The sequence below is a fragment of the Aphelocoma coerulescens genome, assembly GCF_041296385.1.
Source record: "Aphelocoma coerulescens isolate FSJ_1873_10779 chromosome Z unlocalized genomic scaffold, UR_Acoe_1.0 ChrZ, whole genome shotgun sequence".
Lineage (NCBI taxonomy): Eukaryota > Metazoa > Chordata > Aves > Passeriformes > Corvidae > Aphelocoma > Aphelocoma coerulescens.
In genome coordinates, this window is record NW_027184085.1 from 57,614,559 (window position 1) to 57,635,390 (window position 20,832).

The 20,832-nt window shown below is 39.6% G+C and overlaps 1 protein-coding gene across 2 annotated transcripts in view; it reads right to left on the bottom strand.

Moving 5' to 3' along the window:
- Nucleotides 1–154: 154 nt before the first annotated feature.
- Nucleotides 155–20,832, bottom strand: part of SNCAIP (synuclein alpha interacting protein) — a 91,971-nt gene continuing 71,293 nt past the window's right edge. Inside the window, exons 8-12 of one of the 2 annotated variants that reach the window (XM_069001589.1) lie at nt 17,834–18,003; nt 11,628–11,720; nt 8,174–9,236; nt 6,269–6,339; nt 155–716 (exon numbers count right to left, since the gene is read on the bottom strand). In XM_069001589.1, the coding sequence (XP_068857690.1) occupies nt 632–716; nt 6,269–6,339; nt 8,174–9,236; nt 11,628–11,720; nt 17,834–18,003 (1,482 nt within the window). In that variant the 3' untranslated portion in view covers nt 155–631. The remainder of the gene's footprint in view (nt 717–6,268; nt 6,340–8,173; nt 9,237–11,627; nt 11,721–17,833; nt 18,004–20,832) is intronic. The other variant, XM_069001590.1, reaches the window with a different exon arrangement.

A 20,832-nucleotide genomic window follows, 5' to 3' on the forward strand; every position in this document is an offset into this window, starting at 1 on the left:
TATACATTAAAGCGGCTCTCGACACAACTAATTGACTGAACTGAAATCCAGAAACTGGATGTTGTCTAATTATCAAATGAACACCAGAAAGAACAATAAAAACTTAAAGCTCAAAAGAGGAAATGAAGTATAGGAAGTATCTGCACTCAGTGTGTCCTATTAACACCGTCTTTATTTCCTTTTTACAAAAAATAGAAATAACAACAGACAAAACAAAAAAAAAATCAATGCTTTTGCCTTGGTCTCACTAAGGAGCTGCTCAGGCAGGGTCCTGGCTGAAATTTTGACAGTATATGCTGTTGACAAAGGGAAATAAAGATATATGACAATATATCCATGCAAGACACAAAGTACAAAATGTGTTCTGTGGCCTAACAAACATTTTGGCAATTGCAAGTGTCATAACAATTTCCAAATTGTTACTTCTGCTCACCCATGCCTTTACACAGCACAGCTTACAAACAAGTTACATATACACATATATCATAAAAAAGATTTGTATATGGTCTAACTGATACAAATTAAGGCATCCTAACAGCTGTTGTTTGCTGGTGAGTGGTATGTCTCCTATTAGTGTTTCAAAAGGCTATACTTCAGGTATTTCAAACTAAGTGAGACATCATGATGTGGTTTAGAGGAAGAATTCCTGCAGCTCTGGCTCTTCAGCACTCTTCTGACTCTCAGATTTCTGGATTTTCCAGTTGATGTCATCATGCCTGGAGAAAAAAAAGAAGAAAATTACTCAATGGTAACACTAAAAATATAGAGGGGTTGGCACTGTGATTTTTTACCCTGTTTTGTTCCATTTGCATGTATTGAAATCCGAATTAATCTTTCTCTCTGGGCTTATTTTTCCAGACATGTACTACACAAAATACTTTTTTTAATATTGCGGATTTTTTCTGAGTTGTACCTTCCATTTTGAAATCAAACCTGGAAACCAATGGGATGATGAGGAGCTTTTTAAGTCACAGCACTAAACAGAGTGCTGTCGTAATGTTCTGGTAATAATGCACAGAACATGAAAAAATTCCTCGCACCTTAGAGAAAAGTATCACAGTGACAAAAAGATTCACTACAACAAACATTAGACATATCCTATTGGTTTCTGACTCTGCCTGTAATAGAATTATCTTGTCCTCATAAATAATCATCAGAAAGAAATTAATCTATCTATCTATTGCGTAGGAGATTTGAATGACAGCTTGCCAGTCAGAGTAGAAAAATAATGCACAACATATTTGTAGCTCTCATTTTCTTCACTTTCTTTCATATGTTCTTGTTCTGAGTTGCCAGTATGTTCCCCTTCTCTTCAATTAATCTTCCAGCTGATTGTTGACTAAGCATCCAGTCCACAGCAGTTTTCAAACCAGTTAAGAGCCTCACTTACTTATTACTACTGAAGAGAAAAACTCCTACAATCCAATCACTACTAGATGGTTTGCTGCTGCAAAGGACAGATGCTAGAGTGAGAGCAAGAGTATGTTTATGAAGAAGTTTGCCTTTAATTCCCATATTGGTGAGCCTGATTCTTGTAAACCAGAATAGCTTCATTTCAATCTACAACTGTCACAAAGGACCAAATATTCTCAAAAAACTCATACTTAGGATGGTTAGATAAGCCGGTGGTTACTTCAGGGTTTAACAGAAGCTGACCTCATGGACCATAGTTTTGGGTCCTAGTAAGAAGGGCATTAGTGATCATTTTATTTTAAAATCCCCTTCATTCATCTAAATCACAGTTGTCACATATCCAATGCAAGAGCAAAACACACAGAATTGAGCCAGGTGAAACAGATTTTGCAGGAATGGGTCTGAGAAGGTAAAAGAGGAGCACTTGACTCTTTGCTACACCTACATTTTGGCACTTAACATGGATTGCTGTTATCATAGCATTAACCATGTCACTTTACTAAAGGATGCTTTCTAAGGCTAAGATTTACCTGCTGCACCAGCTTAGGCTTGCAGTGCTGAAAGATCCTGTGGGTGAGTCCCCCATCTAGAGGCTCAGTAGGCACACCAAAGACCCCCTTTGGCAGCTCTACAGTTGCAATGAGACCTCAAAGAGGAAAATTTTTGGCTAATGCAGATGTCTCTAGGTGACAATGCCTTTTACAACTGTGTCTCCTGACCTGGAAAAAATGTATTACCAATACCAAATACCAAATGTACTACTATTGCTAACTAGCAACCAAATTCCTAATTAAATTTCTAGTGCCTGTATCACCACTAGTACATCCTCTCATGCAACAAACAGTGGTGCATGATCGTAATAGTTCACAAGGGAACAAATGTAAATTTTCTGAGACAGTTACTTTCGTGTTCATGTTATAGTATGAATAACATGAATAACTAGTATGAATTGGTACTATTTTGTTAGACATAGATAAACATTCTTTTTCTGGAGGATATATTTGAAGTTGTAATTTATCCAGCATTAGGCCTGGCAGTGGGATATGGATTAGGTTAGAGTCACTCGCTGGTTTAGAAGCATGCCCAGTTTACTACCTGACAGACATCTGATGGTGGATTCTGTTGAGTGCCACCATATAGGAAGCAATTTTTGCTGTTGATAGCTGTACCTAATACAGGGTTTTACTGCTTATTTTAATGTAATGCAGATCTCAGATGATTTAAAGTGTGGGAAAGAACTGTTCATTGGCAAATATGTAAGATGGAAAAAAACCTACAAGTATTTGCTTGGAGTTGTAATATGCAAAAACCATCTAATCCTTCCAAAAGAGGAAAAAATACCCCAAACCATCCTGCACATCTAAAATTTCCTCCAAGACTTTAAGAAAAATAGGGTGAATCAAATTTAAAAAGGCCACTAAAAAGTTTACCACAGTCCTCTACTATTAAGCCATGACCAACTTGAAAAAGTAAACTACAAAGCCTTAATGTACTTGGGTATTTTGAATGAAAAGAAAAAAACCCAAACAAATGAAAAGAACAGAAGCTGAAGAAAAAGATGCTGGAAACTAGTTGACAGGAAAGTCATCTCACTGAAGGTAGATTTTGTATAATGACTTCAGATTTCAGAAACTGCTAATAAAATCCCCAGTTATAAGGGTGTAGTGTCAAAATGGGCTTGGGACTGTGTTCAGAAATATAACTGCCCAATATAACAATCTATAAAGGTTTAAACCACCAAAGACTGTACTGTTTTCCAAAGAAGTATTTTTTTTCAAAATAGTTCTGAAATGGTAATTACAGTCTCCCTAGACTATCCAGGGAAAATTCAAACAGTGTCCAGGAGCCTGTAGTGCACACAATGGTAATGTTCTTTTAAGACTTAAATGTCACACCTACTGGACATCATGCAGTTGACTAACGACTGGCACCCATTCTGCTGCTCAAAAATCACAACAGATGCTAAAGGTCATTACAAAGGCTGTCTTAGAAGCTCTGAGAACCTTCAGGTCTGTGTCCCGATTTCTGAAAAGCGCAATACAATTTCCGTTCTTATGTGATATTTAGAAATCTCATGCCACAGACTTTGACTTCCAAATTTATGGGTATTGTAACAGCCTCCTCAAGCTGTGGCCTCCGTGCACTCTGCTCCTTGTTTCCTACTGTCTGGTTCTCCATGTGTCCATGGTCATGGGGGCAGCTTTAGGACATGGTGCCTGGACCAGCAGCGCCTGGAGGGACAGCCAGGAGTTCATGCCCAACCATCACCCTCCCAGCAGGCGATGCCTCAGCCCTGCAGTGGCAGCCAGACTTGCCCTGTATCTCGCTTCTGGGGAAATGCCACATTGCCACATTCCTCACACGAGAGCAGTCACACAGAGCAAGTGCCAAATTACAACTGCCTACATCTGGGACACGGCTCCAACATAAGGATGAGATTAATTGTTTTGCACTACTCTACGATCTGGACAGGCAGCTGGATGTTTTGACTGGAAGCTGCCTGCTGATGCTCCCTCAAACTGCTGCTATCCAGTTTTCTGCACAGGAGTTTCCTTCTTTGTTTTCAGAAGAGAATGAAACCTCTTGGAAATCTCTACTGTTTCTGGTTTCACATACACTGTGCCAATAGCTTCTGAACAAGACTCATATTTCCATTACAGAAATTGAGTTTTTAAGTATGGAAAGGTCCTGGCAATAGAAAAGTAGTGAACAGACTCCTCTTCCTCCATGTATTAGATATTTAGAAAACACTAATTTGAAAGTAACTTAGGCTCTTGAACTGCAGAACAACTAACGTCAAACTAAATTTACAAGTCAGTTTAACAGAAAAAGAAGTAAGGAATTTGTGAGTGTTAAAAGAAAATAACAGGTCATTTTTAAGAAAGCATTTGCTTATTAAATAAACAAACATTTTGTCAAGTGTTGTTTTTTCCAACATATCTTTATGGAATTGAGGGACTGGTCTCTACCTTCCTGAATAGCCCTGATGGAACAGGACTAATTTAAGGAGTTGTCATAGGTTAGCAAGCATAATCCCGAAAGGGACATCCTTGCTAAGGGGTGCTTACAGCTTCCTCTGGGACCTGATAGAACCTATCAGCTGGCCAGTTTGAATATGGACAATTCTTTAAGCCACTTAAAGTTGTGACCGCCTCTGTGATCCACACTTAAGAACAGCAAACTCCCCCCCAAGCTCTCTCTCGTTTCCGGCGCTGGCACAGGTGGCTGCAGGCCCCGTGCAGGGGCCAGCAGGCCCGGCCAGGCCCTGCTTGGGCCAGGCCGGGCCGGGCCACGGCCAGCCTGGAGCCATGGGCCTGTTCCAGCCATGGAACCCCCCTCACTGCCTTGCTGTGGGCGGCCAGAGAGGCTCGGAACCCGCCCCCTCCACTGCGGCCGAGATTCAGCAAAGCGGCACCTCTGTCCGGCAGAGGTCAGGGGACCAACAGCGATAAGCCACATTCCAGCTGTAAGGCCGAGGTGAGATTAACCCTTTTATTGCTGTGAAGAGCTGAAAACCTGAGGGAAGAGAGAGAGGAGATGCTTAAAGCTGAAAGTCTGTTGTGAAGCTATGATATATCAGAGTATCCTGTTGTAATTTCATGAAGAAATGGGGGGTGGAGGGTTCAACTCGTAAGCAGAAGCACCTGCGCTGAGATAGGCAGATGCTGACGCAGCTGTAATTTCATGAGAAGTCTGGACAGAGAGAGAGATGAACCAGATGAACCAGATGAGGACTTTTGCTCCAAAGAGGAAAGGAGAAAAACCTCAATTCCTAGAGATGCTTCCAGAGATAGTCTTAAAGATGAAGATGACCCTTTGCTCCCAAGGAAGGAGAAGGGCCTCTGTTTTTTCTTGTTTCTGAACAGCTCAACCTTAAAATTGTACCCCAGAAAACTTTCAAGAGTGGACCCTCGAAAGCAGTTGCGGGAAAAGCTGCAAGTCGGGGGAAGGGACTCACATCGTAAGCAGAGAGATTCCTCTTCCTAAATGGACTGAACAATATTTGGAAGTGGGTGGCTGTCTCGGTGTGATACTGTTTTCATAGCACGAGCAAAAAGAGACTTCTCTTTCTAAATGGACTGAACAAGGTTATTATGGAAGTGGTACACAGACTGAACATCTTAAAGGGTTGTCTTTACATTGTCAGTGGGAGAAGGGAGGAAGGTGGGGGGAGGAGGAGAGTTCTAAAGGTGGTATAATTTTTTTTTCTTTTCTTCTTTTAGGTCTGTTAATAAACTTCTTTATATTCATTCAAGTTGGTGCCTGCTTTGCATTTCCCCTAATTCTTATCTCACAGAAAATAAACAGTAATGAGTATTTTAGACCAAACCACTACAGGAGTTTAAATACAGTCAGAGTTAATCAGACTTTTAAAAAACAGATTTAACTTCAAAGTCTAAGGGAGAGTAAGAAAAACATGTGAAAATAGAAGACCACTTAGACTTAAAGTACAGCATTCTGCTTCATGTTCCCTGTATTCTCTATTTCAAGATGAACTGTGATCTTTTTGCTCTTCTCATGAGAGGAAATTTAATTTCCATTCTCATCTGGTACTTGAGTTTTATTCAACAGAGGCAGAATACTCAGCCAAAGTCTGCTATACACTGTGGTAGATTTATGAGCATGAATACTTTCTGTACTTGCTTGGAACTGAAATCCTGTAGCCAGTTCAATAGTGACATCAGCAGAAATCCATCATAAATTTCTGCTTTTCTAGGAATTCAGATATTCATCTACTTCCCTTCTTGTGAATCAATTGATTCCAGTGTTTCAGTTGCAAACAGTGTTAACAAACACACAATTTGAGAAAAGAAGGCAACAGAGATGCTAAACATTACCATGCATAAGCACATACCAAGCATAGTTACACAGAAGTTCTTCATTCAGCGTGCAAGAAGAAAGACTGGTGTAGCTGAAGTAAGGATCCTAAGGAAGTACAACATCATACCAGTTAAGAGCATGCACAGAGTTTCCCACATGCATAACATGAAGATCCACTAAAACATGCAGTCAGACAGCCACAGGAACATTTTAGCTGATATCTTTTTGCACCTGAATCTGTTACCTCTTTGAGATATGTGCTGTGGTCCTTTGGGTTGGTATGAAATGTTACTGTTTCCACAGTTCTGATGCTGGCAGCAGTGACATGCAAACATGGCCTTTTCATAGAACAAGCATTCTACAGTGCAAGCATCAATACTGCTAGAATTACCTCATACAATCCTTCAAACTTCTTAGGGAACTACAAAACCTGCTCATGGCCTTGCAACCTATCAGAACATCTTTGAAGACAGACTGTCTTTTCCCCTGTCACTAGGAAATCTGAATCACTCATTCAAAAAGAAAAGCCACTGTGTTTTAAAAATACTTTTATGTTAAATTGGCTGTTTGACTAGATGGTGCATGTCTTTAAAGACTAGTAGTTCATATTGTGATTCTGAGTAAACTTTAAGAAATGCAGTCCCACTTCAATTTAGCCCTTTAGATGTCATTTGAATTTTTCATGTAGTTTCATTTAATTTCATTTAAGTCTGCTATAGCACTAGTGGTCTAACAGCACCCACTAATATGGGCTATTCACTATTTCCCAGTTGTCTCTTTCCACTGTTTCTTTTGCCTCCTCCTTGCCTAAGATTTTCCTGTGTTTTTCTCCCATTACCTTCTCGTATTTTTTACAGTATATAATTCATTACTGCTGCTCCTCCTCCTATTGGCCTGCTTTATGCTTTTTTTATGTTGAAATTATTCTTTCCCCTCATGTCTTTCCATCCACCTGTCTTCCCTCCCTGTCTTCCCTCCCTGTCTTCCACAGAGGATTAAATCATTGACCATTCCCTCTCACTCATCTCTATTGTATCTCCAGATGCTTACACTTCCCTCCACTCCACAAAAATACTGCACCCACACTACACTACACAAAACCCACTACATCTGACTCTTTCTATTCAATATAGAATCACAGCATTAACTAGGTTGGAAAAGACCTTTGAGGTCATCAAGTGCAACCAACTACCTAGCGCCTTGAAAGATGCATTTGTTCAAAGTATTTTCTCTTTCTTTTAAACAAGAGGACCACCTTCTTAACTGCAAACACCCCTCTTTCCCTTGGGATGCCAGAAAAGGGACTCTGTTCACTGCAGAGAGAGGAAGATCTGGATCCAGTACGTTTTGTGACAGGCCCAACCATATGCTCTGACGCAAGAAGACTCTGTGCTATGAGGAGAAGGTGGTCACAGAGGACTTGCTGCTGACAGCTTCAACACCTAGGGTTGGCTGTAGCTCCCAGAGAAGCAGGAAGGACCATTTCTGCAATTTTTCCTTGTTATATTTCTTATTCTGTTGGCCTCATCAGTATTTATAGGACAGGACAGGACAGGACAGGACAGGACAGGGCTAGTTCTTCAGTTATTTATACTTCAGGAGTCCCATGGGTTCAAGACTGACATTCTCATTGTATTTTTTGTCATTCAGTGCAACACCAAACATCATTTCCATGTCAATCACATCTCTGTGGAAAGCTTTCAACACAGAGTATGTGGATCATGTGCCCTAAGAATACAGACTCTGTACATAAGCAATTCCTGCCACTCCTTGGAAAATTATTCCAAATCTAAAAAGTGGATGGACTTTCTATAGGTCAAATACAATAAAGTATTTGTGTGCCTCCTTTTGCTATAGAAAGGCAGAAGGAAGAAGCTGTCAAACTTATGCATCACTTAATGAGACAAGGAAAAGAGGCCGCTCCTTTCAGTGCACTCACTGTCTTGGTTCTTCCTTTTGAGACAACTGCTGGATTTCCCTTGCTTTCTGTTGTCTTCCTTCCTAGTGAGGTAAAAGGCAGTGTTGAGGAAGTTTTGATGAGGTTTGCTGTTTGACAGTTGTTGTTGTTATTTTGGTTGCCACTCAGTGTCTCCATTATGGACCGAAAGGTTCCAAAAGGCCTTTTCAGCTGGTCCCCTGCATACTCCCCAGAGCTGGCTGGAGCCCGCGTGAGTCCTTTGCTCCGGTCTTTATCCTTTTCCTCATTTAGTTCTGACTCTGCTAGTTCCACCTGCACCACAGGCTCCTCGAAAGTTACTCGAAGTTTCAAATTTTGAGAGGTTCTGCGCTTTGAAGATGGAGACTTGAGAGCACTCTTAGGGCTGGTGGCAACCTTCTGGGCAGTGGCACTGTCTGTGCTGGATGGAGGGTTGTCCTCACAAAACTGGTTCTGAGGTACTGTACCAGACTGATATGGGGCTTCATTATCCGCATCGCTGCTCTCCGAAGTAGGGGAAGGACTGTGGCCATCCACAGACTTAGAGACCCTGATACCAAAAGGAAAGCGCCGTCCTGCTGTGGAAGTGTGTTTCTTAAGCATCATGTTCAAACTCTCTGTGCTCTCAACACTCTCCACTATAGGCTGAGGTCTTGGTTTGTCAGTTCTTTTCACAGGGGTGTTCTTGTGCTCCTCAGAATTAGCTGAATCTGTATCAGACTCACTGAGAGACCGCTGCATCAGTTGCCTCAGTCGGGCTAACTTCAACTCCCTTTTCTCTGGCAAAATCTTCTTCACGTTCTTGGAGGATGCATGAGCATCCTGAAATTCCAAAGTCAGCTTTTCCTGCATACAGACATTTTCAGAGATTTCTTTTCCCAACAACTGGCGCAAGATTTTATCTGAGTCCTCATCTTTTATCTTAGATCGAGCACGACTAGATGTTCCCAAGCTGCCAAGGATCTGAATACCATCTTGGGTATTCAATTTACTTTTTGGTGGAGACAATTCATCTGCTTCAGATGGTTTCCACTGGGGTTTGCCAGAAGAAGGAGATGATGGCAAGCTTAAAGAAAAAAAGAGGAAATATCACAGCAACATTAAGGCACATCTAAAATGCGAAACTACCATTTCCGGTGTATATGTCTGTCTCAGTTTATTGTTACTTATCCTTTTCATCGTTACTCACATGGAATTCATTACTGTGATGCCACAGCAAAGATTACATAGAGAAGGATGTAACCCTGCTTCCACTCCTATTTAGAATTTGAGTATGTTCGCTTTCTCTTACAAAAAATATCTCCTTAAAATCAAAACTTAGAATGGTTATTCAAACACCAAATATAACTTTATGAGGAAAACTGTAGAAAAACTACTCCTATTTGTGTGAGTTGACATGCTAAAGAGCACCACAAGGCTAAATGCCTATTATCCAAGTCACATCCTAATACAAAAGTAGCTTATTCTAAGTCTGTAAAAGTACCACCTCTCTGCATAGCAATGATTTCATAAATCTAAACTGCATCTGGTATTAATAATAACAACCATATAAGACCTCATAAAAAGTCAGGGCAATTTGCACTCAAAACCTTTTCAGATATGAAATACTGAAAAGCAAGAGAAAGGTGACATGAATTTATTTCAATACTAATAGAATAAAGTAAATTTAGAACTCCAACTGTTTTACAGATGGAAACAGCAATTTCAACAATGCCTGATTTGCAAAGAACGTAAATTGCAGAGACCTTTTCTTTTCCCGTGACATATGCTAGAGCTCATAACACTTCACATTTTTACTTTAGACCACTTTTCCTCTAAGCAAGGACAAGGTGAGAAAATTTAGGTTCGTGTGAGGCAGGCAAGCACCTTCTGCTCTCCTGAGTCCATAGTTCTCACAGTGTACAAAATTCACATGCCTATATTAAACACCTCATTTTCAATTAATTTTATGCTTTTTTTTCCTGTGGCAAACCTAAACAGACAGTGAAGAACATGCATTTATCTATAGCACACATTCCTAGTAACAGGGGTAAGTTCTTTTAGATCTGCTACTGCCTCCTTGGATGATGAAAATATCTACAAGTGAGTTCCAACTAGATGGAAAAGTAGTAGCCAGCTATGAAATAAAATAAACAGAGTGTAATTTTCAGACTTGCTCACTTAACTAAACTGATGTTGAAGCCTGCCCTTTTACAGGAATAATGAATGATGAGGGATCTGCTTTCACCTGATCTTATCTGATACTGAAAGTAAAACAGTCCTGGTGCTCCCCAGAACTCAGATAAGAGACCACTTGGAAAGATCAGTCAGCAAGAATCACAGAAACCAAATGAGCTGGAAAGCTTCGGTCCCATTGCCGCTGTTGAGCTGGCAGACAGGGAAGACAAAGATTCCTTAAAAAAGGCAAAAAACCCCTCTTTCCAGTGTGGTTTTGTACTTCAGCAGGAGTTTGGAGTTTACAGCCCTTTCCTAGCTGAAGTTCCTTTACACAAATGCATCTCCAATCCCAGTATCTTTGTTATCTACAGCTGTAACTGTTTGCACTTCTCTGAAACAGTGACACATGAAATTCAGGGCCATGGAGCACTTGCACAGAAGAATGCTTGAGATTCTGTGAGAATTGAAAAAAAGCAGCCATTGACCCTGCAAGTTCATACTTGATGACCCAAAGCTGTGATAATCAATGGCTGCAGAAGCTTTTATGCTGGCTTTATAGTTTCACATATATGTAGCTCCCTAACAACTGAAACAAGAAGCAGAGTTGTATATGTCTTCCAGAGGGGAAAATGGATTTAGAAAAAAGGATAAACCGATAAATCTCTATTTGTATGTGAGTTACTTCATTTCTTTCAAAGTCATCTTCAGATTGCAGTGAGAGTGAAGTCATGCTTGCTTCATCTGCTTCCATGCATCACCCTGTCAGAGAGATCCAGTCCTCTGTCTTTACCGTCCTCCTCTTTAGTGTTTGAAACTTAACTTGTGTTTCTTTCTGTGACTTCTGACAGGATATGTAAACAACACATGAAGTTTACAGAGTTTTGACTTCTTATGCAAGCTAAAGCAGGTAAAAGATTTAATGAGTACAAGGAGTCTCATTACTATGAAACTAATTTTTTTTGGTAACTGGCTTTATAACTTACTGCTAAAAGTAATGTATGAGAGACCACCAAAACAGCAAACTTTACAGATTTCCTAGGGGTTTCTAGGATCTTCTCCTGTTATTTAATTCAAAATATCCTACATTTCACTACAAAATTTGCTTTTACAAAAAACCCTATTGGGAAGCTGGGACTATTTGGTTCGTACTAGAAGCTCAGCTTTGAGTCCATGAGGTAAAACCCCTACATTCTCTTTACACAACACATCTGCTATTTAGCCAGATCACAGCTTCTCCTGATAACCAATATATTATGAAAGTGTGCAAATCCAGGCTGCAGTACAGTTCCAGTCACCTTACCTTGGGGATGTGGGCAGTGACTTGCCCTCCGACCTCTGGGCTTCTAAGAGCTGCTGGAGTTGGTTCTGTAATGTCACACGTTCCACAGTCTGCCTGCAAGAAAATGTTAAGACTGTGTACCTCAAACTGTAAAACTGACTACATAAGTAAGTTACAGGAAAACTGATACTACCCTTTCAATTTTGTATTAAAGAAAGAAGTCCTCTTCACCTGTACTTTATGTAGTGAATAGAGAATTTATAAATAAGAACACAGAGAGTTTGTGCTTTTGTCTGAATCTCTGCTGACATTTTGTAATCACTGTACAAGAACAACTGAGAGAAACTCACTTGTCAGATTATTTCTAAAACTTCATGTAAGGACAAGTATGTGATCATAAACAGCAGTGAATTGAAACTGAGTGACTCACAGACACAGAAGTATAGTAAACTTAGGGCCATTTGTTTCTTACTTGTTTGTGGAAAAGAATAGAAAGTGCACAGATTAAGCAGTCACTTCCTACATTCGGTGGATGGCCTTTATCAGCTGAGCAACAGCTCAGGCAACGGGTCTCTCCCTTTCTATTTGCAAATGAACTCAGAGGGAAGTCTCTGCCCACAGGAAAGGATTGGTCCAAACTTCAGCTGCAGGATGGAGTTAGGTATATGATGTCTGTGTCACATCTGCTTGCTGCCCAACCTTACCAAAGGCTGTATCTGGGCTCTGCATCCACCTTATCCCAAGGCTATACCTACCGCAGTTTATCACTTTCAGTGTGGTGTTGTGATCTACACTGTTTTGCAAATAACTTTAGAGACCAACACTTAAAAAATTGCAATAGTACCTAAAAATTGTTAGTAATATGAGAGCGATATCCATAGTAGAAACTCCATTTACCATTTATCATGTGTTGTCCTGTAACATACTTATTTCCCTAGGAAGGACTCAGCTGGGCATTACAACCTGAAATCCTCAAGTAGTTCTACAAGAATGACAGATCAATTTGCCACAAAAAGGTCTTCTTTTCCCTGGTCCCATACAATTCAGACATTTTATTGTCACGTCAAAACACCCCTTTTTGTCGACCACCACAGATAACATTCAATCTTGTTTAGTGTTCTGTAATTTCCAGTGCATCTAAACACTACACAGACAGAATTATTGGAAAACTTCTAGAAAACTAGGGATTTAGAGATTTTTATTACTGTACCTATGCTATCTTTCACCTGAAACAGAACTGTTACATTGGGTTTTATTCCCTGGTCCTGACCAAATGACCATGGGAAAATGGACTTTTTATCTGCTTCTCCCAGGCTGTGCATCTGTTGCTGTCTAAGTAATATGTTTTTGTATGTATTATATTTAATATGTTATGCAGTTGCATCTGCAGAACTAAGGCAGTTCTCTACCAGTGAGCTGGACACTTTCCTAGCTCACATGCCATCAGCAGATGATTTAGCTGAGTTCCAAATGCAGTCTTTATACTGGCAATGTCAAAGCCAGAAAGAATCCAGATCACTTTTTAGACTAGAGGTTGTACTTGCAGGACTGGCAGAAAACAAATGCTTCACTTTTAATATATCAAAGTGAGTTTGAAAAGTGCTCCAAAAATAAAGGTGTGATCTTGACATACTGCCTTGCATTTTACAATACAGCCATGCTTTATGTAGATCCTTCTTCCTTTAACTTTCCATCTTCCTTCCTTTGGCCTACACACTTCCTTAGACTATTTTAAAATTACTCCTACCATCTGTCAACATTAGATTATATTGCAGCTCCCCAGATACTCTCCTGTAAGAGCCAGGGAAATTTTCATTTGAGATTAGGTTGTGATACAATTTATCTGTTTTCCTTTTATCATTCCTTCAATTTCTATTTCTAAATATCTAAATAATGCAGCTAACAGCTTTTTATGTTTTCAGCTTCAGCGGAAATCTCTGACATGTCTTCCTCTTGAGTTAATGTTCGCATTCCTCTTAAACAATTTATTGTGATAGATGAGTTGAAGTTTACTCCATTTTTATAGTTCAACTAGTTAGTACAGAAGTCACAGACACCCACACATCTTGCCAGTGCTATCCCTAAAGATAAATAACATACATATGTATATTCCAAGATAACATTGGAAACAAGGGATCACAACTTTTTGGAACAGCAATACTGCAAAGTATCAAAGCCAGACTGATTTAGGAGACAAGTAGCTGTAGCTTCACTGTAGCTTCACAGGTAAGAGGGTATACTTGTTTTATTAGAATTGATGGTCAAATTCTGGGGGTCTTACCTTAGACAAGTTCCCACTGAGTAATATATAAGGACCCTTCTGTGTCTACTTAGACATCTGGGAACCCAAACCACCTCCTTGTGAAATCAGGGAGCTCAGTAACTGCAGAGGGAATAGGCTGAGGCACTGGGCTCTACTGGAGTATCTCTCACAGCATGTTTTCTTATTTCTCCATTTTTTTTTCAAATAACACAAGAATGACTACACCACAAAGCAGAATATAAAATGGCTTAACTAAATAAAAAAGAGATGAACATTATAAAGTTTATATTGGGTTTCTTACTATATGTCTATATAACATGTTCTACCCCAAAAAAACTCCAGCTAACCAAAAACCCCATCAACCTGCACACACCTTGCCATACCCCTACAGAGATTATTTTTTCATTCAGCTATTTTTACAGCTACTTCTAAGAAGTTCCAGGAAAATAATGGATTTCTTTCACAGAACACAGAAAAGTGCCTACAACAGAGAATATTAAATTATTTTCTCAACTTCATCTTTTGACTCATGGCTTGTTTTGATCTTTGCCTTGACAGAGATTTTGGCTTGATAGGATGTCAAAAGAATCAGTAGGTGTTTCATCCATTAATTGATTTGCCCATCCAGGTTCATAAATGTAGAACAGTGCAATTTGGAAATGCAGGTCTGCTGTCAGGCAGCATTCCAAAAGAAGCCTACGGAAGCATTCACTTTATGTCATTAATTCTGACATGGTCTCTTCCGACCAGGAAAACCCAAATAATAAAAGTCATACTGCATGTAGGAATTTTCTACACTGGCAACTACGGATCTTTTTTGGCAGGTGAAATCAGTGAGAGAATAAGACTGTAAGACCTATGAAGATCTCAGGAAGTAAAAGGAAAGCAAAATATTTTGTATAATCTTTATGGGAAACTTCTGTGACTGTCCTAAGTACTTTGTTTAGTTCAGAAAGTCATACTGGATTGGAAAAGTTCTGTAATTATTAAGAGATTTAAAGCAAAGCTTGCATTTTTGAAGTCAGTAACAGCAGGTCTTTGTGGGCCACTTTTCTTTCCACCTATAGAAAGAATTGCTTGGTTTTTTCCCTTTTGGGGAAGCTCTCAGTTAATCCTCTCGTGAAGATTTGATGGAACATTCATAATTACCACGTATTTCCTTCTTTCAAATATGAAGACTTTTGTCCCTGAATGGAGACTTAGACCCAGCTCAAAATAATTTCCTATACTCCTCTGTATTTGTCATCTGAGATGCTTTGGTTCAAAGAGCTGGAAGATGTGAAGACTGGAAAAATGTGATGTTATTGTTCTCATTTTGTGTCTTCCGCTCAGAAATGGCTCCAAACAGTGTGATGGATTAGAGTAACTTCTCTCTAGAACTCCTTTGTGTTGCTTGATGACTGGAAGAATATTCTGCAAGGATATCAACCATTCCAGTCTTCCTGTGGTGGGGGAAATAGTGTTATCAGATGAGGCTCCTTTGTTTCATTAATAAGGCACTCAAAATAAAGAAGATTGCAAGACCAGTTCATACTTTGGAAACTGAGGGAAGGCTAGGAAGCATATAAGGGATTTTAGTGTTGATATTGACTGTTCAGGTAATCCATCATGATAAAACTATTCCTCTTCTGTCTCTAGAACATTGTTCATTAACCCTGGGAGAAGTAGGTGGTGAAAATCCAGGAAAGCCAGCTCAACTGCCCAAGTTGGAGTTATTCCTACATAACAGCTACATTATGTACATTTGAAAGAGTTAGAGAGTAAACTTGACTTCCATCTGTTGCCATCTGATGTCTTCAGGATCTTCAGAACTGCTTTCAGGATTTTCAGAGGTGTTGCAGCCAGTGGATTCTCCTGCTGTGATAAAGGTCCCCTTGACAAGCTGCTCCATGGATGTACTTTGTACCCCCCTTGGATTTTTAAGAAGGATGAGGACTGAAAAACAGGGTAAGCATCTTCTTCCATCATCCTTTCTGGCTCTTGAGCATGAGCCTCTGAACATGGTCCATTGCTTCTATCAAAATTGCTCATGGCCTGAGGCCTGCAGCCCAAATAGCCATGCAGAAGCTGCTCCCTCAAGCAGAAAATAGATTCTTTCACTGCCCCAGTAAGCTGCAACAGGGTTGCACAAGAGACTTACATCTCTTTGTAGAAGAGGGAGAAGAAGCTGCTGCTGCACTGACTAAAACTAATCTGAAGCCTGAAAAATAGACTGCTGAAGGGAAGCAGATTTTACTCCAGCTGAAACACGCAAAGAAACTCATCAGGAGCCAGATACGAATACTTTAAATGACTTCCTAAGGATGCAGTCTGTGAGACAACAGTGGGGATATTTGGAAAAGTGTTAATGTTTTTGTCATGAAAGTCACAACTAGACTATTTCTGTGGGAGTAAGCACTCTGCTGACTTACATAGCAACTCCTTTATTTCCATATGAGAGGTAAAACTTTTATCAAGTACTGGACGAGAACAAAAAAGAACTGAAACGGGTATTTTTTAGCTGCCACTTCTACTTCCTGGTTTGTATATCATTTTTCTTTTTTCTTTTTTTTTTTTTTCTGAATTATGGGGAAAATATGTTTTGTGATATATTGATATGAGTCAGATGCTAACGCTGTCTTCTAGGGAAATGCCCTATGTTTATTTTTTTCCTTTATGTCAGTTTTCTCAGCAAATGGACCAAGTACAACCAGGTACACTGACATATCCAGGGAACATTGTCAGGCTGTAAAATTATGAAAACTGTAAATGTTATAATGATCCTCAGTTCGGGGTTTGTATTTTTGACAGTATAAATGTAAAAGAATGAAGATATTGCAAAGAGAAAATGTCAAGGTAAAGACAGGGAGATCGCTTCCTAGTGACTGTCATAGGAGAAAGAAATTCAATGTGGGGAATTTAACTTAATTAATGGTTAATTAGCATAAATATTATTAGTTCAGGTATTGGGAAACAAAAAAGGACAGACATTTAAAACATCTATTCTCCCCTTTTCCAAGTTCAACTTCTCTTCCAGATTCATCTGCACTCCTAGTTCCTCTTCTCCACCATTCTCAGGCTTCACTCCAGACACTATTCCCCTCTTGTCATTGTTGCAGGTTACCCCCAGTTTTTCAGTAAGCCAACATGCAGCACAGGTCAGGGTTCATGTGTAGCAGTTTCTCTCTGTTGCTCTCTTTTTCCCACTCTTTCCTGTTCTCTAATGTGGGTCTTTGACAGGCTGCATTCCAATCAGGAAATTGCTGGCTCTGGGCTTGTGCATGGGCTGCAGCCCTTTCAAGGGATGTACCTGTTCTACCATGGCTTCTCCATGGGCCACAGTCCCTTTGGGGGTGTGCTTTCTTCACCATGGTGCACCTCCAGCTCCTCTGAACTTGCTGTTCCCTCTGATTGTCACTCTTCTGTTTTCTTCTCCTCTCTGGCATTTTATGCTCTTTTTTAGATATGTTTTCACAGAGATGCTACAAGAATGACAGGTGGGGCTTAGTTGTGTCTTGCAGTGGGTCTGTTGCTGAGAGCCCTGTCCAGCAAAGGGAAGCCCCTTGCTGGTTCTCACTGAGGCCACTCTGCAGCTTCCCTGCTAGCAGAGCATTGTAATTTATACCCAATACAATTAGCTACACGTTACTTGCATAAAATGATATGGTGTCCTCGAAACATAAGGTTATCAGAAGTCATTTTCATGGACTGTGACATCTTGATCACATATCTATGCTGGAACAATGTTAGGTCAGTGCTGATGGTTTCTACGAGTCTTACCAGAATATTGACCTGTTAAGCCACAGTAACTGCATCTACAATTAAAGCAAGCAATTAGAATAATTTGTGTTTCAAAATAAGAAATAAGGTAGAAATATGACTTTAAAATGATCATCTCTAAGACAAAGAAAATGGACACAGCTAATAAACTGAAGTAGGATATTGTCTTAAGATCAACCCCTCTTGCTAACAATGAAACACTTACTCCTTCAGCTGCTTAGTCAGCTTGACAACCTGGGAGGCCAGCGACATACATGTCTCCACAACTACTAAGTAGCGGGAACACATGGTGTGCCCGTGTCGCTCAGCACTTTGTGATGGTTTCTCTCCCACGTGGTTTTGCATGGTGACATTTGCTCCATATTCAACCAATGTCTGTAAAAACATGAAAGGGAACAGTGACATCTCTAAGTGTAAGTCTATGCTGTGACTTCTGATCAGTGCAAGAATGGCTGGACAAAAAGCACTCCTGAATAAAATGCTTGAGAAATGTTAGTCTAAGCCAGATATTGTTAAAATTCAGTCACTGACAAATCTGTATGCAGCTTGAATTCAAACCACGTACCAATCAAATCTACCACTCAGGTGCAACAATAACATAGGAGACTGAGCTGCAGTTCAGAGGAGCTATAAAAAGACTGTAATTTATATATTATTCCCTCCTCTCCCCCTGAAATTCTACTCAATAATTTGTTTTCTGTTCATATGTTTGTACAGCATAGCATCACTTGTAGCACTCATACAGTGAGTGGGACTACCAAATGAAAACAGGACTTCAATTTGGCCACCTATTGATTCTCTCCTGCACCGCAGTAATAAACTCTTGCAGATGCATCTCCCTGTGCATTACAGAACATTGTGATAACTTTACACATGGCAGACCTAGAAGACACAGGACATCTGTTGAAGATAACAGCAGGGTCCAGAGCAGTGTGAACACATTGCTAGCCAGTTTACAGTGGTAATGAGCTGTAATGGCTTACCAGATCTGTTTTTGGGATCTCCACACTGCTACGTATTTCAACACACCCTTAGGATCTCATTTTAGGAATGTCTTTGCTACAGTGTTTGCTGACTCTTTTGTGGTTTAGCTCTCCATTTTCTACCACAGCAGAATCCCTATATTTAAAACACTCAATAGAGCAGTCTCAGTGTTCTGATTCCTTAGCTAAGTAATGCGTAGATATGAAAGATAGGCCAGATACTTTAGGTCAGACAAACACAAATTTCTTATTGCTAATAAAGAACTGTACAATGACTTAATCAATCTGGTTGGAATTTTTGGGGGGTTAGGTCAGTGTGGTTTTTTATTGCTGAGAGAAGTCTCATTGCTTTGCACTTGCTTGGTTAGTCACTATTTTCTTTTGAATACATACTGAAATATATGTCAGCTTTTAGTCTTTGAGAAATATAATATCTTACACTCTGATGTATATCCCTGTGTTACTCACGGTACCAGCAGAGAACCCTAGCTTGCTGCTGGAGAACCATCCAAGTTGTAAGCATGCCATTTGAGTTATTCTGAGACTAGAATAAAGAGTGTTCTATGTACAAAAGAAGTTCTGTCAGGCTGACCTCAAGACATCAAATAACTGAAGCAAGATTTGAGACTAACTCTTCCCTCTTTATGATCTGTTTGTAATAATCAGTGTTAGGAGCTCTTTGCATTACTGGAGTAGGTAAAATAGGACCTAAATGTTCTCAGCAATGCTTTGACACATGTTGATACCAGCCCCTTGGAAAACTTTTGATCCTATACACCCAGAAACTATAGCGTCATTAACTTTATGCACACACATGCAGAAGAGGAATTGCAAGACTGAGCTCTTGGCTGACTTATCCAAGTAGAGCTGAAAAACCACTGAGGATTGGAGTGATTTTGTTGACCACAAACAGCAGACACAGAGACCTCTACATCTGCTGACAGAGAAGGGGAATGGGTGGTCTGTCTGATCTGTTAAAACAATGCAGAAAGGAAAGTTATGAACTCTTGCACTGCATCTCATATCAATAGATTTGGCTTAATTTGTCAAGAAAGAAAATAAAGGAGAGTTATAACCTTGCAGAAAGTAATCAAATAGTTTGAAACATGATAGGAGTGTCATCTGCTCATAAACACACTGAATAAGAGGGCCAGGGAATCACTAACAGTGATTCTTCATTTTTTATGCTGCTGCTTATAGTTTCCCTGTTTCCTTTATCACTCCTTTCTTCTTACCAGATTATTCACTGTACATTATTTTAAAGTAAACTACAAGCTTACTGGGCACAGGGTTTATTTTGTTTCACAGCGCAACAAATTATCAACTACACTTAAAACTGTGAGGTTTTAGTGAAGTGATATTACTAACATTGTGTATTTTTATCATCACTAGATATTTTCATGACTTATTTCTCATAGCCTCACTTCAACAGAAAGCACTTGTTGAATTGCATATTTACCTAAAATAAAATCATCTTGAGAGTTCTAAGCCATTTATTAAGGTTAATTCTTCACAGGGACAGCAGGGCTAGTCTCTTTGTTGTTTAGTTTTATCCATGAAAAACAGCCTGCAGATGTCACCACTCTGTTCAAAATCATCTACACTCATTTCTCCTTCAAATGCATTGCACATCTTGATGAGGCACTGTTGAGATAGCAACCCTAAACACACACTCCATAGCAACCCTAAGCACACTCTCTACCACAACAGTGCTCCCCACCACTAAATTATAAACATTTCTTCTATCCCTTTTTTTCCAACTGATCACAGCAACTGGCTACAATACAATAATAAACCCACTAGACTCAGTGTGGATGTGATGGTTTGTTTATTTTATTCTCAAGTTTCTACAGGGTCCATTCCTCACATCTTTAAGAAAAAAGACATGTCCCCTCAATAAAAAAATGCAGAGATGGTCATGTTCTCCTAATCTATTTGACTTTCTTCAAGTCTATTCACTCAGCTCAACCTGTTTTTCTTTTTTTATTATGCGATACTCTCAAACTGGCTTTTATGGAGTTATGTCTTCTTGGTGACCAAATATATAAATAATAATAACAATAATAATAATAGTAAGCAGCTCTGCAGCTGTAGATCCAACATAACAATGTGCACAAATATATTTAGCTCTTTGAAGAGGTTAGCTAATGAAAATTCACTAGCTATATTTCTTTTAGGGCTGGACTAATACAAATGTTCTGTATTTGCAGTGGCCTGAAAG